This window comes from Anser cygnoides, chromosome 19, assembly GCF_040182565.1.
Source record: "Anser cygnoides isolate HZ-2024a breed goose chromosome 19, Taihu_goose_T2T_genome, whole genome shotgun sequence".
NCBI classification, from domain to species: domain Eukaryota; kingdom Metazoa; phylum Chordata; class Aves; order Anseriformes; family Anatidae; genus Anser; species Anser cygnoides.
Genome location: NC_089891.1, coordinates 12,034,571 through 12,047,623, shown reverse-complemented (window position 1 = coordinate 12,047,623; position 13,053 = coordinate 12,034,571). Strand labels below are relative to the sequence as shown.

The following is a 13,053-nucleotide window of genomic DNA, read 5'->3' as shown; positions in this document are numbered from 1 at the left end:
CTTTGCTTGCCTCCCACCCTCGGCTCCATCGCTCCTGCGCTGTGCGAGCCGCGGGGCTGGGAACTTGGTGAGGAGCTCGCAGCGAGCAGCTGTGCCTGTCTGAGCCTGACCTGCTGAAGGTGGTGTGGGGATGCCCTGGCTCGCTGGGCCCTGAGAGCAGGCAAAGGAACTGTGAAGGTGACAGGCTGCAGTCAGGTCGCACCTGAATCTGTTTGAGGGAGCAGCCGGGGTGCGGAGGGTGAGAGCTTGGAGCTGGAGGCAAGTCTTGTGGCTTTACCCAACAACATCCGAGCTTCTCAGCCCTGGCGACTGAAGGAAGACAGCGATGACTCTATTTGCATTTTCCTCAGTCAATGGAGGTGCCTTTTCTCTGAAGACGACGGTGCTTTTCTTGGCTTCTGGAGGAGTTGCATGGGGTACGTGCAGGAAGCAGGCGTTTGCCTCTTCCCTTGGAGGACTCGCGCAGCCTCGTGGGGCGCAGCGCCAGGGCTGGTGGCTTGGGGCGCCGCTGGCTGCGAGCTCCTGGAGCTCTGGAAGCTTGGGAGTCTCCCAGTCCAAAACCAGTCCCCATTGTCGAAGTGGTTTTTGTCCCGTGCTTTTCTGGCCTTTGCTGGAGCCTGAGCACCGCTTGGGGCAAAAACGGGGCCAGGAGGAGCCAAGCCGGAGGAAGGGGCCAAGGCGGAGGCTGAGTGCTGCCTCCCCTGAACCAGGGCACAGAGTGTGGGTGCAGGTGGGGGCGGCAGCTCCGTGCCTCCCTTCCAGCCTCCGCCATCCTCTCACCAGCTTCCAGCCCCACTGGGGCCACGCCGCTTCCCCTGCGGTGCCTGGAGCAGCTCTCACAGTCGCTCCCCGTGCCCGGCACCCTCTCCCCCAGCACAGGCTTTCCTGAGGCGTTCTGCTTGGGAAGCCCATTGTAATTATTTTCCAGAACCAGTGTTCACCCTCAGAGTGACTGTGCTAATGAGATGGTGGAGGAGCTGTCAGCCGCCCCCTTGCCGATGCTGCCACTACAGGCAGCTGCCTACACATGTGTAGTAATTACAGAGGGAGACGGAGGATGCTGGCACCTCCTGCCAATGTAATCCCACCTTCCCCTGGTGCTGATTCACTTGTGTGGACCTTGCTGTAGCAGCACAGCTGCGGGGCTGGCTCCGAGGGCTCTGCAAGTACGGGGCTGGGCAAAGCTCCTCCTGTTGTAGGATCAGGCTCTGGCCACCCTCCCTTGAGCCCGGGCTGCTCCCCGTGCAGCAGCTCCTGAGCCCTGCTTTGTCCTTCGCACATCGCACAGAGCCCTCCTTTGCAGGAAGGAGGGACGATTTCTTCTTCCCCCGAAGACAAATCTGTCTCACTTACGACAGATTAGATTACTGCAGTTTACAGGCCAACCTCCATTTCATTTCAAAGCCATTCCTTTGCGTGGAAGATTGCTTTGCAATGGTGTGTGAATAGCTCTGTGCTTGGAGAAAGGCTTGCTTAAAAACACCCCAAACTCAGAGCCTCCTTGTCTCGCACAAACGCAGACACAATTTCTGATAGTCGCTTGCTCCACATCAGATGTAATAAATGTTATTGCCAGCGTAACAGCCTCTTGCCTCATTATCTCCAAGTCCAGAGGGAAGGGGAGATTCTTGCTCAAGTGAATCAGAAGGGAAATGGTGGGTGGCTTGGTGTGTTTGGCAGCGGAGGGAAAACACGCTGTGGCAGAAGATGAAAGAGCTGGCCCCAGAAGCCAGCCTGTGCCACCCCCAAATTTCGTGCGCTGCACTCTCGGGCCCTCGGAGCACTGGGTGCTCCCTGCACCCAGGCTCTGGGGCTCCGAAATGAGCCCTGCAGCACCTGCGTGGGTGCCGTGCTGGTGGCCGGGGAGCGGGCTGTGCCGAGCTCCTGCCCAGCAGTGACTGCAGGAGGGTGCAGGGTGGAGACCGGGATCGGTGCCTCTTAGCGAGCAGGGCCCAGGGCTGTGGTGTTTTCGCAGGGACAACCCGCTTCTGCCGAGTTGCACCTCTGTAGGCGGCTTGGCCTTGCGGTGGAGCCGATTTGCAGCTTTGTGCTGATCGGGCGCTTCTGGCGGTGCGGGGCTGCCCTCGCTGCTCCTTCCCCTCCGTGCGGGCACCGCTCTGCCACGGTGTGGAGAGGGGTTCGTGAGCTCTGTTGCACCCCTCAAAACCGCTGAAACGTGTGGGTTACGAAGTGTTATCCAGAAGGTAACTCACAAGTTGCCCAAGGTACCCCCGAATGCTTCCCGTGCCGCTCCCTGGAGCGGTGGCAGCCGCTGGCTTTGCCTTCGGTGGCTTCTTGTGCTGCGCCTGCTCCCAGCTAAGGTTTCGCAGCCCTGCTGCTCACGTTGCAGGGCGTAGGGCAGCTCGCTGCAAACATCCCCCGTGCAGGCACTGGTCTTGCAAAAGCCCTTGGCAGAGCTGAGCCCTTTGGCACGGGGGCTGTGGGAGGAGTGTCCCTGCAGCCCCCAGTTCCCGGCGGCTGTCCCGGCTCACAGCAGAGCCCTGGAGCTGGGGCCGGGTCTGCCCTGTGGTGTTCCTGCTGCTGGGATCCTGCGGGGTGCTCCCAGGGGGTGCCACGAGCCAGCGTGCTGCTGGTGCTCAGCACCCTGCAGGGCTCCAGCTCCCTCCAAGCCTGTACCCAGGCTCCAGCCCAGAAACTTGGGTGCCTTCATCCTCTGACATGGTGCCTAGGTGAAATTAAGTGGCCTAAAGCTTAAAGAAGGGTCCCTGTTCTTCCCTGAAGTCCCTTGCCCCTGAGCATCATCTCCAGTAAAGGCGGTGCTGAGCCCTGACCATGCTGTTGGGCCGTGGGGCAGGGGCTTGTGCTTGCCCTGCCCTGAAGACCACCGCTGAGCCCTTCCCGCTCGATCACAGCGAATTTGGGGAGCTCTTGGCACGGCGGCCTTGCCGCTGGCGAGGGAGCATTGCGGAACAGCAGCCATCAGCAGCTCTCGTTGGGAAAGGCTGCTGCTGTGCTGCGTGTTATGGTATCCGAGACCCCAGGGGCTCGGGATGGTGGGGGAATTCCTGGGGCAGAGCAGCGGGGTGTGTTGGAAGGCGCTGAGCATCCATGCGGCCAGCACGGCCGGCCCCGCAGCGCCCAGAGCTGGGGCTCGTCCCACCGCCGAGCTCAGGGCAGGGCGCGCGGAGGTGGCGGCAGCAGCGGGGTTTGTTTGGACATTAAATATTAACACAGAAATAATGGAAGGCGTTCCTGAAGCAGGGCTGACCCATTTAGAAGCAAAACTTCCTCGTAGCCGAGCTGCTGGCACAGGGTGGCTGCGCTGTAAGGAGACCCCCGTGGTGCTGCCCCCTCGGAGCTCGGCACGGCCGCGGTGTCCCGCAGGGGTGCTGTGGGGTGCCTTGGAGGTGCAGGGTGGGCTTCGGGGGAGATCATGAAGCCTGTTCTTAATTTTTTTAAAAGACTTCAGGGAGGTGGTGTGAAGGTCTGCCTCCTATGCAAGGGAAACTTGATACAACGCGAGCCAGCTCCACTTCCAGCTTGTTCTTGGGGAGCACTCTTAATTAACTTTTAATTGTGGGCTGGTTATTATGGCACTGGAACAGCAGGTGAATCCTTGCTGTAGCACAAAGTGGAGCCCACTCGGAGGGGAGAGAAGTTGAGCTTGCTTTCTGTGGACTCTTCTCCCCCCTAATTCACAGGGCTGTGTCCTGGAGACCTCGTGCTTTGCATTAGTTTCGTTTTTGGCAGCTGAAAAAAGCCGTGCCAATCCCAGAGAGCTGAGTGGTATTACCCAGGGAATTTAGCGTAGTGGAACAAAGCAAAGCCCTTTCAACCTTTAGCTGCCAGTTCTTTTTGTCTGTGTTTTTCTAAACTCTGCCCAGGCTGGCATGTGGAAGGCAAACAACTTGGGGGTGGTGCTGATGGAGCAAAATTTGAGGGAGAGTGAGATTTGCTTTCAATGCCAGAATTTTTCCAAATACCAGCTTCACTGTAGTGTCTGGCAAACCTGGCTTCACCTTCCCGACTCACAGAAGCCGCTGCAGGAGCACACACAGACACACACAGACTGCTCCCTGCCCTCTCCGCATGCCTGTCCGGGGGCTGCTGGAGCACCAGTCCCCCCAGCAGGCAGCTGCGGTGCTGTGCCGGCTCTCTTGGGCACGAGAAGCGGTTGCTTGTTGAGCACAGTCCCTGATGTCAACGTGTTTATCTTCCAGTATTTGTTTCTTCCTGGCAGCTGGTAGCTTTCCAGCTTCTCTGTGTTGGGGGATATGGAGGTGTTAGTTCTGGAGTTGGCTTCCTTTCCCACCATGGCAGTGAAAATAAGGGTTGAAAAACTCTATTTTTATCTCTGGAGTGAAGAGTCCTTTATAATGCCCTCATCCTGCGGGGTTATTTATGTTGGAGTCTCGAGGCGATGTCTTAAAGGCATTCACTTTCAGCAAACTTCCTCTTAAGGGTTTCAGGGATTTTATTTGGCCAGCACAAGCCACTTCCCTCCCCTCCCCTTGATTAGCGGGATCCTTTCTGCTGCGCTCTTCCTCTTTATTTGCTGCTTCAAAATGGCTGTGTTAGTCTGTGGCTCTCGTGCCTCGGCCCCCCGCCCGGGGAAGATGTGCTGAATTTTGGGAGGGCGTTTCCTCAAATCCGTGCGGCCGTGCCGTGTCCCTGCAGGTCGGGAGAGGAGCTCAGCTGCTTTCGGCCCCGAGCCCTGCTCCCTGGCGCTGCCACCTGCACCAGTGCCCTTCTGCTGAGCCCCCCGGGCTGCTCCCCGGGGATGGTGCTGGGTCCGCAGAGCCCATTCGGGTGCTGGCTCTCTGAGCTTCGTGCTTTGGGGAAGATTTGTTTACTTGGGCACTGCTGCAAAAACTGGTTTATTTATATACACATGCATGCATACATACATAAACACTCACTGCACTTAACCTAGCAAACTGTTTAAAAAATCCTCTCCCTGCAGAACTTCTGCCAATTTTCCTTCTGCACGGGCGCTGCTCAGCCTCAGGTGGCTGGGGCCGAGCTCTGCGTGGCGGTGGCACGCCGTGGCTGTGCTGGCAGCGGGGACGCGTCCGACAGAAGCCAAACGTGACGTGGGAAGGACAGAGCAGCCCTCCCCAGTGCTAATTAGCTCCTGTGCAATTGCCTCCTACAATTATGGAAAACAACTCACTACGTGGCTTGTTGCTACAGGTTCATTTTCTCCTCTCAAGCTGAGCGTGTTCGCTGAACGGCTCCGTGCTGCCCCAGAGGAGCCCTCCTGTGCTGTTGGAGGCTGCGCGGCCTGGCCCACAGCTCCAATTAGCCCTGGAGTCCTCATTAGCCTCGTGCTCGCCACGCCAGATCCCCTTGGGTTGTCTCCTGCCCCTTGCAGGGCTGTGCATCGTGGGCTCTGAGGCTTGGCAGCGTGGCTCGGGGCTGCCCTGGGGCTCTGCCCCCCGTCCCCCAGCTGTTGCTGCGTTATGTGGGGGATTTGGGATCCCCTGCGCCAGCAAACGCCAGCACCGAAGCGATGCCCCTTGGTGTGCTTGGCACGGTCTCTGGGCCAGGGCATCCCACGCAGGTTGCTGCTCACGGAAATTAAATCTGGCTGTTTTGAAGCAGGGGAAGGCGACAGCTCGGCCGCCGCTGTCGATCCGTCCTGCACACAGGCACCCGCAGAAGAAAATTAAACCGCCGTACCCTGGAAAGGCCAGGCAGCAGGAACTCAGGATAAAAATGCCTCAGGCAGAAAATGAGCTTTATAGTGTTTGGCCAGCTTCAGATGAGGTGACAGATGCTTAATCAGCTTATTTGACAGAAGTGTCTGTCTGTTGCCTTCCCAGCACAGGGCGCTGCCAGCAGCGGTGCGGGGCAGAACCCCTGTCCCCCGGGCATCGCCACGTGGGGACGTGTGGGCAGCTCACAGGATGGGGCAGGGATGTGGGGCTGGACCCAGGGTTGCTGCAGGCTGGTCTGGAGGGCGCAGTGAGCACAGAGACGTTGCTGCCTTTTCCCCAGCCCAGCTGGGAGTCAGAGCTTTGTTTTAGAGAGGCTGTCGGTGCTGGGAGTCGCTTTGGCAGGAGAGGGTCAGTCGCTGCTGTGACAAACGTACAAAGAGCTGTTCTTGTGTGTGATCCGATTAGTCCTTCTCTGCCTCATGGTTAAATAAGGATCTTAAAGGGAGGGAGGAGGGAAAGCCCAGCAGACTGTCTCTGGTGTGCTGTGTTCCCGTGTCTGCATTTCTGGGCAGCTGGAAAGTGACACCAAGTGCTCGGCCACCGGGGTGCAATTCTTCCCATGGAGCTTTAGCCACAGCTGGCACCAGCTTGCTGGGGATGGTACGCTGCTTGCAGCTGCGTTGGCTTAGCAGTTGCTTTGGATGCTGCCCTCCAGCCCCTCCTGCTTGTCCGTGGTGGACCAGGCTGGTGCTGCCGTGCTGGTCCCAGGAAGGGGCCGTCACCAGCGGTCACCTCCCAGAGCGCCACTTGGCCTGAGGGCTGTTGGCTGCCCTCTCAGCCAGTTATGGTCATTTACGCCACGTTATGGCCGCTTTTGCCATATCTGATAACGTTCTGGTCTGGAGCAATTATCTCCTATGTTGTGTGAGGCCGGAGGTCCCAGCTGCTCTCCGACCAGCGCGCTGCGGAGCCGCATTGCCCTGCACCGTCCGCCCCGCGGGGTTCAAAACCTGGATGTGGCCCTCCCTGGCAGAGCTGCGGGATGGAGGGAGGGTGCTCGGGCTGTCTGCCCACCCCCTGCTGTGCCTGGGCTCTGCCCCTGGTATCAGCGGTCCCTGCTGGAGCCTGCCTGGGGAAGCTGCTCCAGGGGTGGCTGCGCTCAGCAGACTGCGGCGGTGCCCGCAGTGGGGCTGGGCGAGGGATGGCTCGGGTTGTTCCCAGCTGTGTTCAAGAGCTGTCGTGTCAGATTTAGCGTTAGGCTACTTCTGTGCGTTGTCCATTCAGTTACCCACAATGGAAATTACCCCAAGTTACCCCACTTGCCCTTCTGGGCCATTAGGGCCGCTGGTTTGGAGCAAGGCGGGTAGGACATGGCTGTGCCGGAGGCTTCGGTGTGCAACCAGCGCGCTCAGGGTGTCGGGAGGTTTGTGCTGCGTTACAGGGGGCTTTGCTCTGTTACTGCCTTCACGAGCACGGAGCCGGCCGTTCGGTGTGAGCCCTGAGCTGCCCCCAGCTCCTGTCACCTCTGCTAACGTCTGCTGTCCTCTCTTCCAGACAATCATGGAGCAGTTCAATCCCAGCCTCAGGAATTTCATTTCCATGGGGAAGACCTATGAAAAAGCCTTAGCAAGTAAGTGAAGCCACACTGCTGGTGTGTGATTATTGCTGAAATGCTGGAGGGTGCAAGCCCTGTGCAGGGTCACACATTTTTGAATCGTTAGAATTATTTAAGTTTTATTTAAGTGTCGCTTAAATATTCACATTGTCCAGAACAATACATTGGAAAAGAAATAAAAAAAAAAATATTGGTGGCAGCTCTCAACTGGGAATATAGGGTCCCATTGGGAGCCACCAGAGAAGTGTAGATTTAACTGAGCGAACTGTGAATCGATGAAAACCAAAACCCAACTGTTTTGAACTGATGACTTTGGATGCCCAGCTCTGCAGCAGCTCCGTGCAGAGCTAGCTTGCTTTGCCTCTGCTCGCTTCAGAAAATTGCACTGCGTGTCTCCTGGATTTTATTTTTTAAATTGGTTCGGTGAAGATGCCTTCAAGGGAGGAGGTTGTCATAATCTTAACTCAGTAGAAAAAATGTTTGTCTGATGTTCTTAAAGGGTGGTGCTTGAAACACGACCTCTGGGAAGGATCTGAGCGTTCCTGCCTCGTGCCTGGAGCGTGTCTTGTTCCCCGCAGCCAGGCCGGGCTCCTGGATGTTTCCGCGGGGGTCTCGTGGATGCAGGCCCCCTTGGCATCCCTCCGAGCTGTGCTGCCTCCCTGCCCCTTCCCAGCGGTGTTTTTGGGGCTGAGGGGGGTGAAGTGACTGTGGTGGGGGTGCTGTGCTCCTGGGGCACCGTGGGCTGGCACTGCACAGCCCCTAATGATGCTAACGAAGTGGGGCTCGTGCCCTGGGCGTGCTGCTGCCACTTAGTCCCCTGCTCAACCTCCAGGCTGGTGCAGGCACTGGGGAAAAGCAGCCGTGGGGGGCAGAGGCTGGCACTCAGAACCTGACTCGTATCTGTTCTGAAATATTACACTGGTGCATGGTGTAACCGCCTGGCTGGCACAGCCTGCTTACAGCGTGCCGGGTTTGTCACAGTTTGGAGCTGGGCACGCTGTTACCTCAGTGCTGTGTGGAGAACCGGTGTGATCATTCAGCTTCTGTTTTTCTCACGTCCCTGCTCTGGATGTGCTTTGAAGCCAAGATCTTCCCGTAATCTTTAAATCTTTGTGTCTGGTCATCCTTTATTTGGGATCCTGGAGCTTGTGGGGGCATCTGAAGGAAGCGCACTGATCAGCGAACGATGCTGGAAGAGCTTCGGTGCATGATCCGGTGGCGTTGAGCTGGAGCTGTACAACATGTTCTCGTGATTAGAGGAAACCCCCTGCTTATCTGATTAAAGTGAAGTGTGTAGCTGGAATGTCAACAAACAAGACTGAACTCTAATGAACGTCTGTGATAGTCAATTATTCCACAGTGCTTTTTCTGAGCAGCGCTAAGCAGGCTGATGGTTACGCTGGAATGAAAACCACCTAGGTCTTGCACGTACCTTTTTTATTCCTAAATAGCTCTGTAATCTTGCTGTGCCAGCTTTCTTCCTTGGTGTGTTCTTTCTTCGCTAATTTTGCCTGTTTGTTGTCTCGCCCCTCCCCGTGGGGTTAAGCCCTTTGAAGTAAGAGCTTTTTTGTTTTAGTGTCTAGCACCTATTCAGTGCCGTGGAAGTTATAATAGCCATGAAAGAGACTATAACCTGCCTCTTCTTGATGCTCTTAGGTATGACATACGCAGCAAAAGGATACTTTGATGCTCTGGTTAAGATGGGAGAGCTGGCCAGCGAAAGCCAAGGATCCAAGGAACTGGGTAAGTCGCCCGCTCACGGCTGGACGGAGTCAGCCCAGGGCAGGCTGAAAGCGGCGGGGATGGGACCAGCTCTGTGCTGATGGGGATAAGGAGCTGGGTATGGGGCTGATCCTCCTGGTGTAAATGGTGGTTGTGCCTCTATTCACTGTTAATGTAGCTTAAAAAAAAAAATCCTGCTAATCTTAGTTTCTGGGTTCTGAGAAGTCAGCTGCTTGTGGTGCTGGCAGAGGGGAAGTGTTTGCACAGAGATGCTCTGCTGGTGCTTTTGTCTTGGTTCAGAGCGGCCCTGGCTCCCCTAGAAGCCTCTGGGGTCTTTGGTCCTGCGAAAGAGCAGGAGGTGGGGATGCCTGGGGACACGCAGGTTGGGCGTGCTGAAGCAGGGATCCTGGCAGCATCATGGCATGTGGGAGCTGCGGTCATACCCAGCACCCTGCTGAGCTCAGCAGAGCCAGTGCAAGGGCTGCTCGTGCCCTGTCCGCTGTGTCCCAGCGCGGTGCCACTGGTGACATGCCTGGGCTCATGTCCGAGCCGTGATGTGCTGAGTCCCGCTGCTCTGTGCCCGTTTTCCCCTTCTTGCATTTGCTCTTCGGGGAGCTGCTGTTCCCAGGGCTCTGCCGCAGCTCGTGTTCCCCCTCTGCGGTGCGCAGGCTCCCCCGGGGGTGCTGTGCTCTGTGCCCAGGCTCCCTGTGCAGCCCCAGCTGCGCTCCCACCTGCCACCTCGCTGGCCAGATGCTGCACAAGTTGTGCTCGTTACCGTCATCTGAGGCAGTCAGTTGGCAAGGAGGCTGAGCTGAGGTGGCTGTGAAGGCTCCCCTGGGGTGCTGAGCAGCCCCCGGCAGGGCTGGCGTTGGGCTCGCGGTGCTGTGCGGTGCCAGAGCCACGGCCGGATCCAGCTCCGGCTCTGCTGCGCGCGGCTCGTTGGCGTAGTCTGGGTTTTTATGGAGAAGCACGAAGTGTCTATGGAAACCAGCTTTATCACTCGGACTAAAGCTGCCTATAGCAATCTGTTTCTGTTTAATAAATAAAGCGAGAGCCCTGCCGGCGATGCGTGCAGCAGGCGAGGCTGAAGGCTGTGCAGACCTCGTTCAAGGGCTTCCTCTGCCGCTGCTCGCGAGGCTTTCACTGCCTCTTTGGGGCCGCAAGCCACGGTGGCTTTGTCATCCTGGAAGTGAAAGTCTGGGGAAGGTTCCCCAGAGCGGTTCAGCCGCGCGGGCGGGAGCTGGGGCCACAAACCCGGCTTCCCCTTCGGAGCAGCTGCAGGCTTCGCTCGCCCTGGCATGGCCCCTGGTGGCCCTGCTTCCCAGGGGAACGCAGCCTGAGAGCAGGCATTGCAAGGGTTCTCCCGGTGTGCGCTTGGTACGTGACCTGGATATTTTGGGGTTGGTTTCAAATGCTCGCAGATGACTGCGCCTCCCATCCGTGGTGTGCGGTGCGGGGGCTCGGCGGTGGAAGGGGATTTCTGGCAGCTCCTGTTAGCCCCGACCTGTAGCCAGTGGCTGCTCCTCGGCCCTCCTGCTGCGGTGATCTTGCTGATATTTATTGTGGCAGCTGCTCCGTGCAGAAGAAAGTGGAGATAAAATTTCTGGCTGTGGTTCCCTGGAGCTGATAAGAGGCAGGGACGCCACCCCATCCCAATGGGATGTGCGAACGGGCTGAGGAATGCTTCAGCCTGGGCTGTGCTCGCTGCGCCAGCCAAAGGTAGGCAGTTCCTGGGAACACCTTTAGCTTATCAGCCCTCTGCTGTGACTGCTGATAGTGCTGGAAGCGAGCCCTGGGGTCTGGGTTGTTTCATGCCTTACCAAAGGCTGTAGCAAATGGGGCTGTTTGTAATGACCGCTCGCGTTCATGCCGTGGGCCTGAGCTGATCCCATTGTGGGTGGATTTCTCCCCAAATGGCAGCACAGGGGATGCTGCTCCAAGATGTCCGGTGGTGGCTCCAAGGAGGAGGACTGGGGATTTGTTTCCTCCTTAACACTCTTTCCTGAGCATGGGCATTTTTCTGGTGCCATTTCTGGGACAAAGCATCAATAGAAAGTAAAATACTGCAGATCCTTTCTGAAAGGTGATGAAAGGCAGCATCTGTCCCAGGTTCCGATGCCTGCCCTGGCTCTGCACCCTCCATGAGCAGGGTTGGGGCTGACCCTGCCGTGGCCCCTCCAGCCCAGCTCAACGCCGTAGCAGCACGTGCGGCTCCGAGGAGCTTGTTCTTTAAGCTGGGCACTGGAAAATCACCCACGGGTGGTCCCTGCCTCAGCAAATGCGCTGGGTGTCCAGCACAGGGCAGCCCGCTGGCTGGTTCTGCTTGGCGTTTGCTTTAAAAGCAAATTCCTCCGACTGCAGTGATGCCGCACGCTTACCTTGCTGCAAGCTTTCAGCAGCCTCCCCAGCGCCTGCCAGACCGCTGCCTGCAGCTCGGTTCTGTGCTCACCAGCTGCTTAGCGCTTCACATGTTTCATAAATTCCCCACCAGATTTTCGGAACAGTGTGTAGACGGGATAATCTCACGCAGTAACGGGAAACCTAGCAATAATGAAGCACTTGAGTTGTAATCGGCTCTGTGCCCTGGGTTTTTGGGTGCAGGCGTCTGGTGGGGCTGTAGTGCTGGCAGCCCCACTGCGGGGTTTGGGACGTTCAGAGTCTGGTTTTCTTCAGAGCTAAGGTGATGTCCCGGCTGGGTACGGCGTGCAGCTTCCCACGGGCCCTGCACAGCAGCAGAGTGCCCCAAACCAGCTGCTTGAGGCAGCTCCGTGCTGGCTGAGCTGTCCTGTGCCACCCTGGGAAGCGGCGATGCTGGGGGTTCGGGTGCTGAGCTGGCCTGGGCTGTGTTTTTTATCTCGGGGCTATCAAATGGGTCAACAAAAAACAAGCTCCCAACACTTTAGAAAACCATTTGCACTTCGTACTCGTCTGATGACGGTGATGCTCCAGGTCTGTGCTGTGCCTCCCTTGTCACCAGGTTCAGCAGCACCCATCTGCTCCCTGCTCCATCCTCATGGAGGAGCTCAGGGTGGCCGGGGGGGCTCGTGGTGCTGGCAGGTCCTGGGGCTGGGCTGGGTCCTGGCACTGCTGGAAGCTTGGCAGGGATGGATGGAGCCGCCTGCCTTGATCCAGCTTCTGGTACTTTGAGGGTTAGACCCAGGCCCGCAGCCCCTCAGAGGGGCTCCTTGTGCTGTTCGTTGTGTTGTCGGAGGCTGAGGAGGCTTCTGGGGAGCTGAGAAGCTGGAGGCAGTTAACGCTGCCTGTCTGATCAGTGGAAACTTGCTCTGGGCTTGATCTGGGAAGCTCCTAAGGAGCCTGAGTCTGCCCCCAAAGTGCTTGGGTGACTTTGGCCCTTGTGCCGCTGCTGCCAGCAGAAGTGCAGCACTGAAGTCACTTGGATGCTGCTCAAAGTGCTTCTTCCAGGGGCTGAACAGCACCTGCAGAGAGCTCCTTCAGGCTGGGGGAGGATTTCGTTTTGGGGCTGCTTTTTCTCCAAGGTCCCCTTGGATCAGAGACTGAGTGAAGCCCGGCGCCACGCAAGGGGAAGGAATGCAGTAATTAGTTTTCCATTGTTCAGCTGCAGCGAGCCTCCCCTAGATAATGGGCCTCTTGGTGCCCGGTTTGCCCGATAAAATCGTATCCCGTGGCACCTCTGTGCTCCAGTCCTCTGCTGCAGAGCTGCCCAGTGCCAGTCGAGGAGGACACCAGGCTCCAAGAGTGGTGCACGGCTTACGGACCTGGGGTGCTGGACCTGCCTCTTGCAGGCACCGCGTGCCCCAGGAGGGGCTCCGTGGCCCCAGTGGGGGCAGCCCAGAGGTGCTGCTGGTGCAGGTGGGAGCGGCCTGGTGGGACACCCCGGGCTGTCCAGGCACGTCCCAGCTCCTGTTCTCGCTGCGGTGCTGCAGCCTGACCCCAGCTCTCGGTGGCCTTGGCATGGTGCGGAGGCTTTGTGCTGTGCTCAATCCTCTGGGGAGGTTTATTAATCTGTTAATTGGATTTGCAGCTGTTTTGGGTAGGAGCTTCCTGCAGCAGATATAGATCCCGCAAGTGCCAAAGGTCATCGTAGCAGCAAAGTGTTTAATACGTGAGCCGAAG

At 57.9% G+C, this 13,053-nt stretch overlaps 1 protein-coding gene across 7 annotated transcripts in view; it reads left to right on the top strand.

Moving 5' to 3' along the window:
- The window catches only part of BAIAP2 (BAR/IMD domain containing adaptor protein 2), a 43,554-nt gene that overhangs the window by 1,594 nt on the left and 28,907 nt on the right, over nucleotides 1-13,053 (top strand). For all 7 annotated transcript variants that reach the window (XM_066979964.1, XM_066979961.1, XM_066979963.1 and 4 more), the window contains exons 2-3: nucleotides 7,176-7,251; nucleotides 8,893-8,979. In XM_066979964.1, the coding sequence (XP_066836065.1) occupies nucleotides 7,176-7,251; nucleotides 8,893-8,979 (163 nt within the window). The remainder of the gene's footprint in view (nucleotides 1-7,175; nucleotides 7,252-8,892; nucleotides 8,980-13,053) is intronic.